Raw genomic sequence first — 21,741 nt, 5'->3', positions numbered from 1 at the left:
TTGTACCTATATTTGGCCTCTTATAATCTCGCAGCTCACTGATACTATGAGCAAAAGTTTTATTTCTTTGTCCTTTTTTCTCTAGTGTTTCTTTTTAGATAGTTTCTATTGCTGTTTTTAAATTTACTGTACTTTTGTGCTGTAATGTCTAATGTTTTAATCACCATTCAGTGTGTTGTTTGTCATGTATGTCTCCTCTTAACATGTTCGTTCATTCTTCTAACTTAAGCATATGAATAGTTATAATAACTGATTTACTATCCTTGTCTATTCTAACATCTCTGTCGGTTCTAGCTCACTTTCAGTTGATTGGATTTTCTTATTATTATGAGTTACATTTTTTCTGCTTTTTTTGTACTCCCAATAATTTTTTGATGCCAGACATTATGAATTTTAACTTGTTTTTGATGTTACATTTTTGTATTCCTGAACTTTATTCTAGGAAGCAGTTTTTGTACTTGCTTTTAAGTTTTGTTAGGTGGCATTAGAGCTGTTTTATCAAGGGTTATTTTTTCCCCACTGAGACAAGACTCATCTTACAAACCCTGGGTTTCTCAGCCTCAGCACTGTTGATTTTTTTTGGATCAGATAATTCACTATTGAGGGTGGCTATCCTGTTCATTGTAGACATTTAGTAGCATCTCTGGCTTCTGCTCACTAGATGCCAGTAACATTCTGCCCCAGTTGTGAAAATTGAAAATGTCTCTGGATGTTGCTAAATGTTAACTGGTTTCAAAACTGTCCCCAGTTGAGAATTGCTGATGCCCTGGGAATCATGAAGCTTTTTATTCTGGCAGTTGGGAATAGCCAGTAATTCCAAGGCACCCTGAAGCACTGTTCCCTGCAATATTTTTTTTGGTTGCCCTTCCACTCTACACACACCGTCGGTAGCTTCCTCATGCCTGTATTAATTAGTATTCAACCGAGTGCCCAAGGGTTATCGAGTACTGTGAACTAACTACAGCTGCCTTGGTTTCTCCAGATTCTCAGCTTTGTCTCTTCAATTCAGGGAGACCACCATTCCTGTGCTGGGGCTTGAAAACTCTCTCAGCAGGAAGTGCAGTCAGTCATAGGGCCCACCTCATTAGTTACCTATCTCTAAGAGATTACTATTCTTAATTGCCTGGTGGCCCAATGCCTTGAGAGTCTTCACTTCCTATATTTTGTCTTTTTTAAAAAATTGTTTCAGGCATGAGGGCGAAACTAGTCCCTGCCTGCTACTCCACCTTGGCTGGAAAAGGAAGGGTTTTTTTTTTTTTCTTTCTTGTAAAGCTTTAAATTATTTGAAAACTGTTATATGACGAATCTCTCCTGACTTATCTCCTATTTAATGTTTTATGTGTGGATTTTCTTAAAGGTTAGCAAATTTTAGAAATCATCCTGAGTAGAACAAGGTCTTTTGATGCAACCTGAAACATACAACTTACTTGTTCCAAAAGTTACTTTGTAAGTAATTTTGGAAAACATCAAGCTATTTGTTTACTCATACTATCTTTATTATTCTTTAAAAGCTCTCTCCTTCAAAACTTCATTATGAGAGTTAATAAATTTTTGAAGATGAGAGATACTGCATACAAAGCTCTTAGCATCATGCCTGGCACAAAACAGTTTTAAAATTTCTAAGCATACATATTTACAGAAATTAAATAACTTGCTTAAAGCAAGCTATGAGTTGTTGAAGAAAGCAAGGTGTGACTGTTAGAATCTAAGAGGAATATTAAAGGAATCTAAGAGGAATAAGCTGCTTAAGGTTCTTTTAACTATTAGAAAATTATAACTCATAATGTGACCTTAATTTATGTTTTGCAGGCAGAAGCAACAAATTACCCACCTGCATGAGAGGATAAGGGATAATGAATTACGGGCTCAACATGCCATGTTAGGACATTATGTAAATTGTGAGGATTCTTATGTGGCTAGTTTGCAGGTAAGATTACAGAGGATTTTGTAGCTGTTTTAGTAGTAAAGCTTGTGTTAATAATGTACTTATCTTGTAATATAAGGACATTTTAAATCAACTTAATAGTGTATTCACATGATTTATATTTATTTATATGTGTGGCAAAGGGTGTCCAACTACAGCCTTCCATCTGTCCAGATTGCACACCCCTCTCCACACACATACAGGAACTACTGTTGTCAGTTTCTGGTGTATCCCTTCCAGAGTTGATGCATATCACAGCAGATATAAGTGTGTTTTATCCTTCTTCTGCATTTAAAAAAATATAAGAATATGTACATTATCTGGCACCTTGCTTTTTTTTAAATGTTATATACAATTATATAACACACAATGATTATTTCTCTGTCATTACCTAGATAACACCCCTTTCCCTTGCTTTTGCAGTTACATGATCTTCTGTTTTATGGAGATAGCATAATTTATTCTACCTGCCCCCTACTCATCAAAATTTGAGTTGTTTTCAGTTTAGGGTTATTGTAAATGATGTTGTAAAGAATAACCTTTTATAAATACTATTTTGCTCATATGCAGATATTCTTGTAAGTTACATTTCCAGAAGTGAAATTTCTAGGTATTGAGTTTGTGATTTTTACTGATACTGTCAAATTGCTCTTTAGGAGAGCAGTGTATAAGAACTCTCACCGTCCCACTCCCCAACTCCCAGCCATGCTAACAGAGTGTGTTATTAAACTTGGATTTTTGCCCTTCTAGTAGGTCTATATAAAAGAAAGGGGAGATTTATCTCCTTATGGTCATATGGTTTTAATATGTATTTAATATGTATTTCTCTTAAGAGTGATGTTATATTTCTTTTTATAAATTTAAGGGCCCATTCACATTTCTTTTCATATCCTTTGATCATTTTTTATGTTAGGTTTTAGGTTTTTGCTTATTGTTTTTTGGAGCCCTTTATATATAAAGGAAATTAGCTTTTTGTCTATAATTTAATTTGAAAATAAATTTTCCAATTTTGTCTTAATATTTTGTTTATATTATTATTTCTTTTTCCTCTATGTAATTTTTTCTACAATGAAGTCTGATTCCAATGAGTATTTTATAAATGAATCTCACCTTTACAAATGAGCCTATTTAACCAAACAGTGACATAACATCCACTGTGTTAAATTCTGATGTCACAAAAGTGAAAAATAGTTCCTGCTTTCATGGATCTCAAAACTTACAGAGGGAGAGACCATATAGGAAAACAAGTTTGTCTATTCCTTCTAAATTTATTTGTATTCACTGTAGGTAAGACAGTGTCTACGCCATATGAATAGAAATGTAAATGAGGTTAATTTTGCCCATAAGGAGAGTATAGTCTAATTGGAACACAGATATAGAGTCTATGAGGCCCGTTAACAAAATTTATATGACTGGAATGGCTACTTTCCTTAATTATTACTCAGTTTTAAAAAGAGCTTCCTTTAAAACTTGTTTGCATGTTTATTTTTATATAAACTTTATATTGGTTTATTTCCCAAAGAAAAAGACTGTTGGCGTACTTATTGGCATCTAAAGTGAGGCCTGATAACTTTGTGGTGGTATATACTTCTATTTGTGGATGTTGTTATTGTTTTTCTCTTCATTACGGCCTTTATTCCTAGATTTTAAGTTAAGTGGAATTGTTTCCTTCATCATATCTTCAAATGTGTTATTTATAAATACTAGAGACATTGGTATATTAAAATCAGGAAATATTGATGAGAAAATAACTATCAGATTTTCTTGAGGCCAGAGGCATTTAACATAGAGACTCCAACTTGCCTTTTATACTTTAGTTATGAATACATCATGTTATAATTTGGTCTCATCTTGGACTTCTGTCACATGATAGCAAGGCTTTATAGTGAGTACTGAGAATAATGTACAGTTATTTGAAAATGGTATTTCTATACTATGGAAGTAGTGTATCTTGCTTTGGTAACAGCATTTTAGTAGAATTGTTCAATTTCTCTAACATTCTGTCATTCGGAATAAAGGCTTTAATTATATAATTATCATATTACCGAAAGCATGTAAAAAATAGGTATCTGAAGGATGAAGCAAATGTTCTTTTGACACAGCATCAGGCCAGTAGAGGGCTCTCCAAGCCAGCGTGCAAGGACAAATAAAAATATTAGTATTTGGAAGGATATGTAAAAGGGGTTGTTAAAAATATTAGTAGGATTTTGAAGTATGTGAGGAATTGAAATATTATTGAGAAATCTGATTTTAAAAGATGAGAGCAATTCGTAAAAGAGAATACAAGGAAAATCTTAATACTAAATGGGTATGATAAATATATAAGATAAACTTCTATCAATGGATAGATACAGAGAGCCAATAAAATGGTGAGGGTTAGAAGAAACAGCAGATAGAGTAATAAAATATTTCTTTAGCGAAGGATTTTTTTAACCTTGGATCTTTGAATGATGTAATTTTTTATGCATAGCATTTTGTATAGGTACATTTTTCTGATCCATAACATATTCATCCTAATTCTATAGACACTAGACAAAGAAAATTATGCTTTTAATAATAATTATTGAAATTAATGTGTATTCTAGAGTAAATAAGTCAGTAAAATAAAAGTAACATTTTTAAATGAATTTATAGATGGAAAACATACTCTTAATAAGTAACTTCTATTTGCTTATTAAAAATTTGACTAACCTTACAATTAAGATGACCTTAGAAGTAGATATCACTCAGTCTCATAGGTAGAGAATGAGAACCATGTCTTTATTCTAGAATCCAAACTTTCTGGATAGTTCTAATGGTAGATTGGTAGAGCCAAGGAATAGTTTGTATTTCCATTTATACCTAAATGTCCATCTGTGGTTAACAGGCCTTTGTGGAATAAACCAAATATGAAGGACCCTTTTTCTTTACTTAAATTGGAGAAGAAAGAGGTCTCTTCTTTCTGTATATATGTGTACCTTGGAAAGACCAACCAAATAATAGTTACTATTATTAAGTTTCATTGTTGCATCATTTCTTTTCTTTCCATTTTATTCTTTTTCTTTCCATTTATATCATTTTTTTCTATTTTTTCTTCAATTGGTTTGTTTCTACCACCAAGTCTGTACTAATGAACATTTAATAAAATGAGTCCCACCTTTACAAATGAGCCTCCTCAACAAAACATTAAACATCTAATGTGTTAAATTCTGGGAACACAAAAGCAAAGAATGGTTTCTGCCTTTATGGAACTTAAACCCTACAGAGAGAGTATACCAAAAAATATATTTATCCATTTCCTTAGAAATTGTTTATCTTAACTATGGATAAGGTTCCATTTATGCTGTAGCAATAGAAATGTGAATGAAGCTGGTTTTGCCCTCAAGGAATGTGTAGTCTAATGGAGAACACAGACAAGAGATAGTTGCAGTGTGTTGATTCGCACAGGGGTTATGTATGAAGTGCTGTGGGAACCCCAGCTATGAACATAGAAGCTAATCTTCCAAAGGCCTGGCCAGGCTTCCTGTAGGAAGTGATAATCTAGTTTGAGAACCTGATGAACTAAATGAATTGAGCCAGGTGAAGGGGGTGAAGGAATAGTGTTTTGAGGCATAGTGTATGGCATATGGAGAAGCTTAAAGGAATGATGAGAAATATAATGCGTTTGGAAAACTACAAATTATTCTGTATGGATGAAATGTAATGTGAGAGAAAGGTAGTGGTAGATATGTGGTTGAAGAGGTAAGCAAGGGCCGAGTGATATCAATGACCTGAGGTGTAAAGGTTTGCTTAGGGCTGGCCCAGTTTATGCCTGCTGTGCTTATAAATTTATTAATAGTGCCATCTTTCACCTCCAAAGTATCCTAGTTTGGTTACTCTGATGGCATAATAGAGATTGGATTTAAGGTAGATGTTATTGGAGGCAGGGAAACCAGTCAGGAAGCTGTCTCAATAGTCCAAAAGTTATGTGAACATTTGAATTTTATCTGTAGTGGTCAGAATGAGAAGAAGACTGTTGATTAAACATCTGTATGACCAAGCCATGGTAAAATGGGCCAGATTTAATGACATATTTAATGTGGTGAGAGAATGATTGCCTAATTTCATACAGCAACAATTGATTGGTTTATAGAGATTACTATGTTAAGGATCTGTTTAGAGGAGAAAAATAGTGAGTTAAACTTACACATTGTAAATTTGGGGTTGAGTGAAGAATGAGGGTATAATATTTGTGGGTGCAGGTCTGAGCCAGAGGTAAGAGATTTAGGTGTTGTCAGTCTAGGTGGGTGGTTATTAAAGCCTTGGGCATGATCAGGTATTCCAAGGGAGGATTTGTGCAATGAGAGGAAAATGGGATCCAGAACTAGAAACAGGGAACAGCAGCATTTTAGAAGGTAGCAGAAGAGCACAACTTGTGAAGGAGCCTGAGGGAGTTGTTCTAGAAAGGAAAGCAAGCAAGTGTTTTTCCATAGAAAGGGAACCGTTGTGTAAAAGTCAGAGAAGGCAGATAAAGGCTGAAAAGATGTTACTAAATGTAGAAATTAAAACATCTGACCTCAGATTTTTCTTTTTCTATATGATTAAGTTCACATAGAGTTTCAACTACAGCTTGTCTTGCTACAAAACACATTTCTATGGTGCAAATTTGCTCATACACAATTGGTAAATAGGAGAATGATGTCTGCTTAGTTTTCTAGATTGGTTCATAAGTGCTTTCCCCCACCAACTCCCCAGGCAAGGGGAGTTAGAATATGGTGAATAAAATTAAAATATTTGGCCAGCAAAGCAAAAGGCTTAGGGTTACCTACTACATTAGCAGAAGCTTTTTCCAACTTACATAAGAAAATTGTAAAAGAGTACCTGCCCTTCGGGTGCTCTTCCTTGAGAAGTGCACTTCCTTCTTTATAGACTTTCAGTTCACGCCAGGTTATGCTCCCTCCTACTCCACCTGCACGGCAAGCCCTATATCACAGAGTCCACCTATATCATCTGAACACTCACCAGACCTCTAATTAAAGTACTGCCAGCATTTTGACTGTGTGTGTATGTGGTTTTAAAATATCACTGTGACCACCTGTTCAGACTGTCCAAGTTATCTCCTGAGTCACTGTTTTTGTTAGTGCACTAGTTAAAATTGCATCAGTTTGAATTGAGTGTTTTTAATCCTATTCGTTCCATACGCCCTATTATTTTTAGTGCATGATTTTCCAGGAATGTCTATATTGCATTATAGTAGAAGCACCTGTGTTAACTTTTTAAAAATTTATTAACGTTACTTTTTAGAGCAGTTTTACATTTACTACAAAATTGAATGGGAAGTACCAAGATCTCCCATATCCTCCATATCTTCACACGTGCTCAACCTCCCCCACTATCAACGTTTTGTACCTTAGGGTACATTATTTATAATTAGTGAACCTATATTGACACACCATTAACACTCAAAAGCCAATAGTTTATATTAGGATCACTCCTGGTGTTGTGCAATCTAAGGGTTTTGACAAATTAGTAATGACATGTATCCACCATTATCGTATCATGCAGAGTAGTTTCACTGCCCTAGAAATTTTCTGTGCTCTGCCTGTTCAACCCTTTGGACCCCTAGCAACCACTGAACTTGTTATGGTCTCTATAGTTTTGCCTTTCCCAGAATGTTATGTAATTGGAATCATATAGTACATACTATTCAAACCATTTCTTTTTAAACTGGCTTCTTTCACTTAGTAGTATGCATTTAAGTTTCCTCTATATCTTTTCATGGCTTGATAGTTCATTTTTCTTTATTACTGAATAATGTTCCGCTTTCTGGGTATATCACAGTTTAGTGCATGATTTTCCAGTGATTTTCCAGGAATGCATATATTTGTATTATAGTAGAAGCATCTGTGTTAACTTTTTTTTTTTTTTTTTTTTGAGTACAGTGACGTGATCTTGGCTCACTGCAACCTCCGCCTCCCGGGTTCAAGCAATTCTCCTGCCTCAGCCTCCTGAGTAGCTGGGATTACAGGCGCGTGTCACCACACACAGCTAATTTTTGTATTTTTGTTAGAGACAGGGTTTCAACATGTTGGCCAGGCTGGTCTCGAACTCCTGACTTCATGATCTGCCTGCCTTAGTCCCGCCAAAGTGCTGGGATTACAGGTGTGAGCCACCGCGCCTGGCCCCACCTGTGATAACTTTTTGAAAATTTATGAACTTTATTTTTTAGAGCAGTTTTAGGCTGACTACAAAATTAAATGGGAAGTACCAAGATTTCCCATATCCTCCATATCCCCACACATGCACAGCCTTCACCTACTGAAGGGCATCTTGATAATTTCCAAGTTTTGGCAATTATGAATAAAGCCGCTGTAGTGATATAGGAAAAACCAAAGATGCATTTTTCCCACTCTACTCTCCACTCAGCACAGTACTTCTGACACCACATGTATGGTATTTGTTTCCCTACACACCAAGCAGTCAGTTCTGCATATTCTTCAGCAGACACCATCTGGGTGTGTGTCTTCTAATTTAATCCTGACACTGTATGTGTAGACATAGCGTCAGAACCCACAGACTGAGGACTCACTACCACAAGACTGCCCTCCACTTCAGATGCCAATTTCAAGTCCCAAATGCTTCTTACCAACTGGCTATAAATCAGAGTTCACATAACTCCCTCCCTGGGTTTGATTAACTTGCTGAAACTCAGAAGCATTTTACTTACACTTAACCCATTTGTTATAAAGGATATTAGAAAAGATACAGATGAACAGCCAGATTGAAGAGATGCATAGGGGAAGGTATGAGATAAGGAATGTGGAGATCCCACGCCATCTCCAGGGGTGCCACCCTTCAGGAGGGAACTTCCACATGTTCAGCTGTCTAGAAGTTCTGTAGACCTAGTATTATTATTTTTTTTTAAATGTAAGCTTCATTATGTAGGTATGATTTTTTTTTTTCTTTTTTTGAGACAGAGTCTCCCTCTGTTGCCGAGGCTGGAGTGCAGTGATGCGGTTTCAGCTCACTGCAACCTCCGCATACTGGGTTCAAGCGATTTTCCTGCCTCAGCCTCCTAAGTAGCTGGGACTACAGGCATAAACCACCACACCCAGCTAATTTTTGTATTTTTAGTGAGAGACAGGGTTTCATTAGGTTGGCCAGGCCAATCTCGAACTACTGGCCTCAAGTGATCCGCCTGCCTCGGCCACCCAAAGTGCTGTGATTAGAAGTGTGAGCTACCGCGCCCGGCCTATTATTTGTATATTTTGGATAACAGGTTTTTTTTGTTTGTTTGTTTGTTTTTAGATCAGATGCATCTTTTACAAATATTTCTCCTGGTCTGTGGCTTGTTTTCTCATTCTCCTGCCATTGTTTTTTGGAGGGAAAAAGTTTTTAATTTTAATGAAGTCCAGCTTATCAGTTCATCCTTTCATGGATTCAGCATTGATGTTATATCTAAAAAGTCATTGCCATAGCCAAGTTCATCTAGATTTTCTACTTTTTTTTTTTTTTGGAGTTTTATAGTTTTGTGTTTTAGGTCTGTGATCCATTTTGAATTAATTTTTGTAAAAAATATAAGGTCTGTGTCTAGTTTCTTTTTTTTTTCTTTGCATGTGGATGTCCAATTGTTCAGCACCATTTGTTGAAAGGGCTGTTTTTTCCCCTGTATTGCATTTGCTCCTTTGTTAAAGATCAGTTGACTATATTTATGTGTCCTATTTCTGGACTCTCTATTTTGTTGCATTGATTAATTTTATATTTTATCACTAATACCACATTGTTTTGATTACTGTAGCCTTATTATAAGTCTTGAAGTTGGGTAGTGTCAGTACTCCAACTTTGTTCTTTTCCTTTAGTATTGTGATGGATATTCTGGGTCTTTTGCCTCTCCATATAAACTTAGAATCAGTTCATTGAATCTACTAAGTAATATGCTAGGATTTTGGTTGGGATTGTGTTGAATCTGTAGATCAAATTGGAAAGAACCAACATGTTCACAATATTGAGTCTTCCTATCCATGAACATGGAATATCTATTCATTTATTTAGTTCTTCTTAGAACATTTTTAGAAGAGTTTTATAGTTGTCTTCATATAGATCTTGAACATATGTTGTTAGATTTATACCTATCTTATTTTTTGGTTGCTTATATAGATGGTAGTGAATTTTTAATTTTTATATTCCACTTGTTCATTGTTGACATACTGAAAAATGATTGACTTTTGTGTGTTAACCTTGTATCCTGTAACCTTGCTATAATTAGTTCCAGGAAGGTGTTTTTTGTTTGTTTTAACTGTTCCGAAGTTTAATTAAAAGCACAATTTACAAATATTTGATATCTTGTGAAAGCGTTTTTAAGTTAAGAATGGAAAAGTATGTACATAATACATAATCAAATACCAGGTGGCCTCAACTCCCACTAGGTCCACTCCGTGTCTTTTTAGGTTCTTCAAGATCTTCTGTTAAATCTACAAAGTTGTTTTCCATGACAGGGGAAGGAATGGAAATCCCCATTGCTTTTTGAACTCCATACATGCTTACGATATCACCTGGAGTTACTTGTTGTACAAGTTCTTTAAGATTATTGGTCACCTGTTCAGCAAGATGCATTTCTTTGTATAAGGGATCCAAGAGACATCATATTGGGAAGGGGTCAGGTGTTCAAATGCTCATTGAGCTGGAGCTCCCTGAGCAATTTGTTGGTCTCATCAGGTTTCTTCTGGAATACTTCAGCTTCTTCAAGAGTCAAAAACTTCAACCGGAGCGCCAAAGTTTGTTACTGCTTTCAGTGCCACGAGCCTATCTTGAGTATTAGAGTCCAAATGTCCTGCTGGCTCTACTTGTGTAATCTCCATTTGTTTTGCTGTGTCAAGTGTCCTAGTATGGCCTTCATCTTCAGGTGATATCTCCAACTCTTATAGGGCCCTGGAATCCCCTCCTTTTGTTAAAACATCCAGCAAACTATCTGTCATAACATATGGGTAATCTTGGCATGGGGCCAGAAACTCATGGTTGCTGAAATTGCTTGGAAGATCAGTCTTCCCCCATAGATTGCATAGATTAAATCTGAATTATCCTTGCTGATATTCGTAAATGTGGAGTCATAATGCAGTACATAAGAACTCCAGGGTCCATAATTCAAATATAACCCTGGAGTTACTTTGTTCCTTTTATCCTCTTTGAACCCCTGCAGAGTATTCACTCCAGACTGAAGTCTTCCAGTTGTCATTCCCAGTCTCATAGGGCAGTATTCTGGCTCTCCTACAATGAGATCCACAGGATGGGGAAGTCCCAGTCTTCTTGTTCCATCTGGTTTTCTTCTTTCAAATTCCCACTGACTGTTAACAAGCCACCTGGTCAGTTTTCCTCCAGATTCCTTCATGATGCAGTCAAGCTGCTCCTACTGTCTCTCTAAATTACTGCTTTTAAACTTAAAAGCATATCTTTGTCTTTCTTTTTATTTTCTTTGCTGGGACTCTTGAAGGCTTGTGCTTCGGCATCTCCAGAGTCCTCTCTCTCTCTCTCTCTCAGCCAGTAGCCTCCATCCTCCCCACTCTGTGAGATGTCTGTTCTGTCTTTCTGCTTTCAAGTTTTTTCAAGTTAGCCATGAAGTCTGTGCTCTGCTTCAGGCTCTGAATTTTTTCCTGGCTAAAAATTTTCATCTCTGAGTGTAACAGCTTCTTTGCAGCTTTATAATAAGTGGTCTCTGGTTTGTTGTAAATCATGGCATTAGTACATATTGGTTTGAAGTTATCCATTAGTTCTTCATTGTTCTTGATCTCTTCTTTCATGTTGCTGAGATCCATTGGGTGTTTAATGATGATGGAGTAGCCAGGAGCAATAAAATCACAGAAAACAAAAAGAGCACTTGGATCTTTTCTCTGCAGTTGTCTCATCAGTTGATTCATGTTCTCAGGCCCCAGCTGGGTCTCATGGGCTGTCTTCTCAAGAGGGGCCTTGTGCCACCCGGCACACATGCTAACCCCCTGCATTGGCGTGCGGGGCTTGGTAGGCCCTGCTCCTGTCCTCCACCTCGCCTGGCCTGGACCAGAAGTGGCACCCCAAGGCCTGGGCCTGGCATGGGAGGTGGGCACCAGGGCCTGGTCAGACATGGGCAAGGAGCACAAGTCAGAGAAGCACCTCTACAAAGAGTATGTGGAAAAGCCCTTGAAGCTGGTCCTCAAAGTAGGAGGGAAAGCAGTTACTGAGCTCTCCACGGGCAGTTTGGAGCACTGCTCCAGCCTCTTCAAAGACAAAAACAATCATGACAAACACAAGGACAGAAAGTGGAAAAAGAGAAAGAAAGGAGAGAAGCCAGTTCTGGGGGAAGAAAAGGGGAGAAAGCAGAATTGAAGAGGACAAAAATAAGCGAGATCAAGACCATGGGGAGAATGAGGCAGAAAAAGACTTCCAGTGTCATGCCCCTATGAGATTAGACTTGCCTCCTGAGAAGCCTCTCACAAGCTGTTTATCCAAACAAGAAGAAGTAGAACAGATGTCCCTTCAAGATGTTTGTTTGTTTGAGACAGGGTATTGCTCTGTTGCTTAGGCTGGCATGCAGTTGCACAATCATATGTGCAATTGTAGCTTGTAGAGCACCCGATTTTGTTGCTGTTTGGGGCAGTACTTGTAGCCTGCATGGACCTTGGGAGACTGAACAAAGGGGGTGAACGCGGGAATAAAAGACAAAGACAAAAGAGTATAATTGGAAGAAGGGGTCAGGGGGCACCTTGCCTCTAGTGGACAGGGTCCTTGAGCTTTTTCAGCCCTCTGAATGTATTAGGTAAAAGAGATAACGAGAAAGAGGGGGTGATTGTTGAGTAATTATCAGTCAGCCTGTTTGGTTTACAGCAGGCTTGTGAGACTGCATCCTTCGAACAATAGGTGCTAGATTTCCCAGTAGATAACTTCAAGGAGCCCAGCGCCAGGGAGTGATGGTCCTCAGGAAACCTTTTAGCAGCAGGTGCAGTGTGAGTTTGCCCACGTCCTGCGTTCATGATAGTTTGCTGTTTGATCATATAGCCACCAGTGGAATGCTGAGTTGGTCACGGTCCCTTTGGCATTTTCGGCTCCCAGCAGTAGCTCACTACAGCCTCCAACTCCTGGGCTCAAGCAATCCTTCTGCCTCAGCCTCCTGAGTGGCTGGGAGTACAGGTGTGTGTCACCATGCCTGGCTAATTAAAAAAAAAATATTTTAGTAGAGACAAGGTCTCACTATGTTGCCTAGGCTGGTCTTCAACTCCTGGGCTCAAGTGATCCTCCTGCCTTGGCCTTTCAAGGTGCTGGGATAACAGTCATGAGCCACTGCACCTAGCCAGGAGTTTTTTTGTATGGATTCTTTTTGACATTTTATAAAGATGATCATGTTATCTGTGAACAATGATGGTTTTATTTCTTCCTTCCTTTCCAATCAGTATACCTTTTATGTACTCTTTTTGTCTTATTGCATTAGCTGGCACTTCCAGTATGATGTTGAAAAGCAGTAGTGAGAGGGGACATTCGTGCATGCTTTTTGATCTTGGTGGCGAAGCTTCAAGTTTCTCACCACTATAAGTATAATGTTAGCTATACTTGTGTTTTGTATATGTTCTTTATTAAATTGAAGAAGCTTCCTCTATTACTAGTTTGCTGAGAGTTGTTTTTTTGTTTATTTGTTTTGTTTTTTGTTTTTTTTTTGAGACAGAGTCTCACTCTGTCCCCCAGGCTGGAGTGCAGTGATGCGATCTGGGCTCACTGAAACCTCCGTTTCCTGGGCTCAAGTGATTCTCCTGCCTCAGCCTCCCGAGTAGCTAGGACTACAGGTGGCTGCCACCATGCCTGGCTAATTTTTGTATTTTTAGTAGAGACGGGGTTTCACCCTATTGGCCAGGCTGGTCTCAAACTCCTGACCTTGTGATCCACCCGCCTCAGCCTCCCAAAGTGCTGGGCTTACAGGCATGAGCCACCGTGCCTGGCCAAGAGTTTTTAATCGTGAATGGGTGTTAGATTTTGTCAAGTGCATTTCCTGGATTTGACATAATCATGATTTGTCTTCTTTAGCCTGTTGGTGATGGAGTACCTTAATTAATTTTCAAACATTGAACTTTTAGTTTCTTTTGTTTATTTCAGATTTACTTTTTCTAGTTGATATTCTCTACTTTCTCTGATTTCCTAGTTGGAGGCTTAGATGATTTATTTTAGATCCTTTTTTTCTTATCTAATATATGCATTCAATGCTATAAATTTCTAAGTACTGCTTTCACTGGATACCACAAATTTTGATAGGTTGTATTTTCCTTTTCATTTAGTTGACATTTTTAAATTTCTCTTGAGATTTCCTTTTTAACCTATGTATTATGTAGAAATGTGTTGTTTAATCTCCAGGTATTTTGGGATTTCCCAGCTGTCTTTCTGTTTTTGATTTCTAGTTTAATTCCACTATGGTCTGACAGCAGACATTGGATGATTTTTTATCTTTTTAAGGTGTATCTTATGGCCCAAAATGTTGTCCGCTTTGGTGAATGTTCCAGGTGAGCTTGAGATGAATGTGTAATGCCATTTTTGGATGAGTAGTCTACAGATGTCAGTTACAGTTAATTGATTGATGGGGCTGTTGAGATAGATTACACCCTTACTGATTTTCTGCCTGTTGGAACTGTCCATTTCTTTTCTTTTCTCTTTCCCTCCTTCCCTCCCTCCCTCCCTTTCCTCCCTTTCCTCCCTTTTTCCTTTCCTTTCTCTCTCTCTATTTTTTTTTTTTTTTTAACAGATTGGGTCTCACTATGTTTCCTAGGGTGATCTCAAACTCCTGGGCTCAAGCCATCCACCTGCCTTGGCCTCCCAAACTGCTAGATTTGTCCATTTCTGATACAGTTGTTAAAATCTCTAACTGCGATAGTAGATTAATCTGTTTCTCTTTGTAGTTCTGTCAGTTTTTGTTTGATGTATTTTGATGCTTAGCTGTAGTTTTTTTGTAGTGTTCCACACTTTGTCTTTTTTCATTTGTATTTATTTATTTTTAGTTTTTGTAGATATGGGGGGTCTCACTATGTTGCCTAGGCTGGTCTCGAACCCCTGACCTTAAGTGATCCTCCTGCCTCAGCCTCTCAAAGTACTGGGATTACAGGCATGAGCCAACCATTTCCCAGTCATTTTAATTGAGCATTTTGTATTAATCAATTTTTCTCTTTCTACTTTATTACACTTCTCTTTTTACATTCTTTAGTGGTTGCCCTATAGTTTTCATTTACATTTATAACCCAAGTCTGCTGTCAAGTAACCCTACACCACCTGAAGGTAATGCAGTATACCTTATGATAAGTACCATATAATAGCAAAATACTTCTAATTCCTCCATCTTCCTTCTCATCCTTGTATCATTGTTATCAGTTATTTCACTTATTCATAAGCATATGTATACATACATGCACACATACACAGAAACATACATAAATGATTACATTGTTGCTGTAATTAAAATGTCACTTGTTAGATCAATTAAGAATAATAAAGCTTTAAAAATTTTTACCTTCACTTATTCCTTCTCCGATGCTCTTGCTTTCTTTGTCTAGATGTGAGTTTCTGACCTGTGTCATTTCCCTTCTCTCTGAAGGCTTTTAACATTTCTTGCAAAGCAGATATACTGGCCACAAAATCCTTCAGTTTTTGTCTGTGGAAGTCTTTCTCTTTCGCTCTTGAAGGATAACTTCACAGTGTATAGCAGAAGTCCCTAACCTTTTTGGCACCAGGGTCTGGTTTTGAGGAAGACAATTTCTCCACAGACCTGGGGAGGGGGTGTGGTTTGGGATGATTCAAGCACATAACATTTATAGTATACCTCATTTCTATTATAATTACATTTTAATATATAATGAAATAATTGTACAACTCACCATAATGTAGAATCAGTGGGAGCCCGGAGCTTGTTTTCCACAACTAGACGGTCTCATCTGGGAGTGTTGGGAGTCAGTGACACCCAAAGTTTGTTGATTATGTCCAGTCTACTCTGTAATCTCATTTTGGTCGCTATCATTGTAGAAAACCCTGCTTCACAAAGATATGATTTTGGAAATGGAAGCAGGCTTTTCAGTGCTTTTGTGGCAATCTCAGGATATTCTTCCTTGACTCTAATCCAAAATGTATGGAGACTTGAAGTTGTCTCAAACATACTTTTAAGACCACTGTCATTTGCAGTCTCAAGCAGTTGACTCTCTTCTAGTGTGGACAAAGTTGATTCACCTGGCAATTTACAAGTGGGTCGCGATCCATTTCTTCCCAGTTCGGGTTTTTTTATGGTTGGGAATTAATGCTCAGATTCTTTAAAAAGCTGAGATAGGTGATCCATGTACCAGCTGGGAGAAAGAAGGCCCTGGCTCAGTCTGTTTCAAGATTTCTGCTAATGTTTGAAACATGTCAGAAATCCCAATGTTTATGCATTGCCCTCATAATACTAGTTTGGCTTTGAATGCAGCCACTTTATCTGTTGACTTGAACACCGTTGTCATTCTCCCTTGAAGTGACAACAGATTGACTTCATTGAGCAGGTTGAATATGTTACATAAGTAAGCAAGTTTTGTGAGCCATTCTGTGTCACTGAAATGTGTTGCCAGTGGTGACTGTTTTTCTAAAAGAAATCTCTGGAGTGGCTCTTGTAACTCAAAAACTCTGGCCAGTAATCTACCTGTAGAAAGCAATCACTTCTGGCTGGGCACAGTGGCTCACGCCTGTAATCCCAGCACTTTGGGAGGCCGAGGTGGGTGGATCACGAGGTCAGGAGTTCGAGACCAGCCTGACCAACATGGTGAAACCCAATCTCCACTAAAAGTACAAAAATTAGCCGGGCTTGGTGGCGCATGCCTGTAATCCCAGCTACTCAGGAGGCTTTGACAGGAGAATTGCTTGAACCCTGGGGGTGGAGGTTGCAGGAGCCGAGATTGTGCCATTGCACTCCAGCCTCATAAAATAAAATAAAATAAAATAAAATAAAATAAAATAAAAAATATAAAATAAAATAACAGAAAGCAATCACTTCTGTATATAAGAGATGACGTGTGTGCCCTGCGTCCATCTCCTCACAGAGCTGCACCATCAGATGTGGGTTAAGGGCATGTACTTAATGTGGTTGATAATTTTAAGGATATCCTGCAAAATGTTGCTAAATTCAGGTGACATTTTTCAGCTAGCCAGCATTTCTCTATGGGTGACACAATGTGTGGAGTCACATGCAGAAGTGACCATCTGACCCAAGTTGTGAAGCCAGAAGGACATCCAGTTATGGAAGCCTCTCTGTCTGTGCGTATACTGACACAAAATGACCAATTTCATTTTTCTGATATGTAATCATTCAAAGACTTGAATAATTCTGCAGCTGTGGTGTTGGTTGGCAGTAAAAGTGCGTATGACATATCCTCTTGCACATCCTTCTGAAAATATATCACACAAAAGCAAGCCTTGTTGCCTTGTTAACATTGATAGACTTTTCAACCTGGATTGCATACCACAGTGACTCATTCATCCTCTTTAACAACTGTGCCTCAATATCCTCTGCTGTTTCATCAGTTCATTTTGTTGTGATGGCTGAAAGATGAAAGATGAACACATGTCACCTTTTGAACTGCAGCGTCTCCTAAGAGTTCATGACAAATGTGCTTGGCAGCAGGCAGGATCACCTCTTCACCAACAGTAAAGGGCTTTGTATTAGTCTGTTCTGATGCTGCTATAAAGAACTGCCTGAGACTGGATAATTTATAAAGGCAAGAGGTTTAATTGACTTACAGTTCCGCGTGACTGGGGAGGCCTCAGGAAATTTAAATTCATGGTGGAAGGGGAAGCAAACACATCCTTCTTCATATGATAGAAGGAAGAAGTGCTGAGCAAAGAGGGAAAAGCCCTTTATAAGACCATCAGATCTCAGGAGAACTCACCCGCTGTCACGAGAACGGTAGCATGGGGGTAATCGCCCCCATGATTCAGTTACCTCCCACTGAGTCCCTCAACATATAGGGATTATTGGAACTACAATTCAAGTTGAGATTTGGGTGGGGACACAACCAAACGGTGTCATTCCACCCCAGCACCTCCCAAATCTCATGTTCTCACATTTTAAAACACAATCATGCCTTCCCAACAGTCCCCTAAAGCCTTAACTCATTCCAGCATTAACCTGAAAGTCCAAGTCAGAAGCCTCATGTGAAACAAGGCATGTTGTTTTTTTAAGGTTTTTTTTTTTCTCTTTTTCAGTATTGGAAGTTTCTGTCATCATATCCCAAGTTCAGGAATTGTTTCCTCAGCCAGGTCTACTCTGCTAATGAGTCCCTCAAGGACATTCTTTATTTCTGTTAGTGTTCTCAATCTTTAGCATTTCTTTTTTATTCTTTTCTAGAATTTTTATCTCTACACTTACGTTATCTGTATGTTCTTGTATACTGTCTACATTTTCTATCATAATCTTACTAATCCTAGTTGTCAAAAATCCCTGGTCTGATAATTCTGACATTCTTGCCATATCTGACTCTGTGTCTGATGCTTTGTGGTCTCTTCAAACTGCGTTTTTTGCCTTTTTGCGTGTCTTGTAATTTTTGTTGAAAGTAGACATGATGTCCAAGGTTTAATAAGTGTGGTAAATAGAGCTTTAGTAATGCAGTGGTAAAGTGTGCAGGGAAGGGGAAGTATTCTATAGTCCTGTGTTTAGGTCTCAGTCTTTTGGTGAATTTGTTCCTCTGGATTGTGAACTTCAGTTTTCTAAGATTTTTTCTTTCCCCACCCTTAGGCGGGACAGGATGGCAGGAGGGCGATGGAGTTGGTATTTCCACAGGGAAGGCCAAAGGAGCTTGATTTATGTATTAACCCTCCTCTATGTGGAAGGCTGGAGTTGGCTGGAGTTGGGTTATTCCCTTTACCCCAACTACGTTAAGCTCTGATAAAACCCCAGCAGTTTAGGCTCTGGTAAAATAGTTTCTCCTGACGGCAGGCATTTTTAAGAACAGAATGCTCTGGCATATTTTAAATGGTTCCTTTTCCCCTCCCCCTGCCAGAAACAGGAGGGGATTTTTCTCTGATACTCACTGAAGATCTTGTAGAACACTCCTGGAGGTAAAACTCACAGACATATGGAAACCTCCTGTATGATTGGGTCCCCGTGGAATTTTTAACTCTCAGATTTATCTACTCCAAGTCTCTAGCAATTCATTAGTTACAGATTTTCCCACCCTGGCTCTTCTACTAATGGGTTTTTGCTTTATTAGGTTATGATCCTCTGTTTCTACCTATCCTTTTTTTTCCAGTTTTGGAGGCAGCAGTTTGCCCTGTAACCTCATTTCTCTCACAGACTTTAGAAGACTTGTTGATATTTCAGTTTTTTCAGCTTTTTATTTTATTTTTTTTAGGACTGAGTGGCGACTTCTGATATCTTTACACGCTGGGCTAGAAACTGGAAGTCTGTATTAGCTTTTTATAGTTTCATAGCCTAGCCATCTTCCTGAGTTCCATATCTATCTTTCTGCCTGGTGTCCATCTGTACTTGTATATTCAAATGAAATAATAATCATAGGCTCTAATTATATTAAGTATATCTGCTTAAGTATAACCTATTTTTCTATATAACCTACTGTTCTTCTTTATATTTACTTCTGCCCAGAAGATAATCTTCCGTATTAGTTAGACAAAATCTTAAACCTTGGTTATCTTTAACATTTATTTTCCATTTACATCTTTTAACAATCATTTTCTCTAAATCCTTTCACCCTGCTTCCAGTTTCTTCATTCTGTTCTCCATGCTCTATTTCAGCTCCTTGTTTCTTTTCAGCTAAATTAGTTAGAATAATTTCTTTAAATGATAACATCCATATTCATTCTCAGTGCATCTTGTTCACTGAATCTAGCTTTGTCCTATTTCTTCTAGCACTCTCTTGTCTTTTTCCTCTCATCTCTTCCCTTTCATCAGACTTGCTCAGAGTCTAGACACTAGACTGAATGCCGGGGAATATAGAGATTTACAAAGCCAAGTTCACAATTCTTGGAATTCTACAGGAAGGCTGCAACCTAGATTTGTAAGTTTTCCCTTTTATTCTGCCCACTTGTAACCTATAAACATGACATGATAACTCTCTGTATCTACTTTTTAACCTTTTTAAAAATGTTCTTTCTAGAATGCCTGTTCCTTTTTCCATTCTTGCCAGAATCTGTTTTTCAAAATCTGTCTCAAAAGCCACCTCTCCAGAAAAGCCTTTTTCCTCATTCGCTCAATGTCTTCATGTATCCTACTTCCTCCCAATACTTTGTACTTAACATGGCCTTTATTCGGCTACCATATTCATTCTGTTCTATATTACAATCATCTAAAGGCTTCTCATGCCTCTGATTAAAATTTGAGTTTGTAAAGGGTGAGTCTGCCATCTTTGAAATAGCCTGGACATGATAAATGCTATTTCTGTAATGGTTGAGTTGCATGCTTACCTTTTGGGAAAGTATCAGTTCTTCAAGGCCTAGTTCAAATTTACTTCTGTAACACCCTCCCTTAGCTACTGCACATGTAACTATCTTAGCACTTAGTTTCATTGTCTTTTTTTGGTCTTTTTGTGTATGACACATTAAACTGGTGGGATCTGATTTTATTAACTGTAGAATCCCCAGCACCTAGCACAATGCCTAACGTATGTGCTTTGTAAATATCTTTTAAATAAATGGAAAAATAACCTCTTTCTTTGCTTTTACAGTACTTTGTTGATATCTTTTTACAGCACTTAACCACATGCTGATTTGTTTGAAGGAATATTTGTATTTCCTGCCTTCCTCTTCCAGATTTTAATCCTACATGGGGGAGAGGGAATATCTTCCCCTTGAAAAGAATTTCCTTCAAAGCCTTGCTCATAGAAGCAATAATACATTTATTCATTCAACAATTATTTTGTGAGTACTTATTTTGTGCCATTTTTTTCTATGCAATAGGGAATATAAGATGGACACTTTGAGATGGACAAGAATCCCCGATTCATGGATCTTACTTTCTAGTTAGAGAAACATTCTATTAATACATATTGAATTTAGTATTAGCTGGAAATGATTAACTGTGAAGAAATTTTTCTTTAGTTTTTATTTATTTACCTAGAACTTTCACTTTTATATGATTAATGTATATACTGTACTATTTACATGTTGAAGTATACTTTTAAAATCAAATAATAGCTGTCTTTCATGAAGTTTCTCCTATATGCTGGAAACCTTACATACTTTATCTTTCTTCAGAAAACACTGCAAAGTAGGCTTTATTGTTTCTGTTTTAGAGATGAGAAAACCAGGGTTTTGAGAAGGTAAGTAATTTACTTTAATTATGGTACATAACTAGGAAGCAAGATAGCTGGAATTTAAATCAAGGTGTGTCTGTTCATGTAGCCTATATGTACTCCTTATATTATACTTCATTTCCAATTTCTTCACATTTGTTCAAGACAAACTTTTAAAGTCTTACCTCCTTTTTTTCTTTCCTAACAGCCACAATATGAGAACACTTCACTCCAGACACCATTTTCAGAGGAATCAGTTTCCCATTCCCAACAAGGGGAATTTGAGCAAAAGCTTGCATCTACTGAGAAAGAAGTTTTACAGCTTAATGAGTTTCTCAAACAAAGACTAAGCCTATTTAGTGAAGAGAAGAAGAAACTAGAGGAAAAAGTAGGTTTTTGTAATAAAGTTGAATTAGGTCAACAACATTTCCTCAGCATATAATTATTTGTCTGTCATTTAACCTGTCAGGTGTCATGCCAGGTTATGTATACATTTATGTGGAGGTGATTAATTTTGTAGTAACTTTTGAGAAGCCCTCTGCTGTCTGCAGAAATCCAAGGATTTTCTTTGAGGATAGAAATGCTCTTGTATATCTT

The 21,741-nt window shown here is 37.7% G+C and overlaps 1 protein-coding gene and 1 pseudogene across 2 annotated transcripts in view; one reads left to right on the top strand and one right to left on the bottom strand.

The window, feature by feature from the left end:
• CEP85L (centrosomal protein 85 like) overlaps positions 1-21,741 on the top strand; it is a 209,570-nt gene that overhangs the window by 140,532 nt on the left and 47,297 nt on the right. The window contains exons 5-6 of one of the 2 annotated variants that reach the window (XM_034962764.3): positions 1,810-1,927; positions 21,353-21,532. In XM_034962764.3, the coding sequence (XP_034818655.1) occupies positions 1,810-1,927; positions 21,353-21,532 (298 nt within the window). The remainder of the gene's footprint in view (positions 1-1,809; positions 1,928-21,352; positions 21,533-21,741) is intronic. The other variant, XM_034962766.3, reaches the window with a different exon arrangement.
• LOC129398059 (bromodomain-containing protein 7-like) lies at positions 2,000-20,654 on the bottom strand (annotated as a pseudogene).

The sequence above is a fragment of the Pan paniscus genome, chromosome 5, assembly GCF_029289425.2.
Source record: "Pan paniscus chromosome 5, NHGRI_mPanPan1-v2.0_pri, whole genome shotgun sequence".
Taxonomy (NCBI): Eukaryota; Metazoa; Chordata; class Mammalia; order Primates; family Hominidae; genus Pan; species Pan paniscus.
Note: the sequence above shows the minus strand (reverse complement) of the source record. Positions and strands in the feature narration are given on the sequence as shown.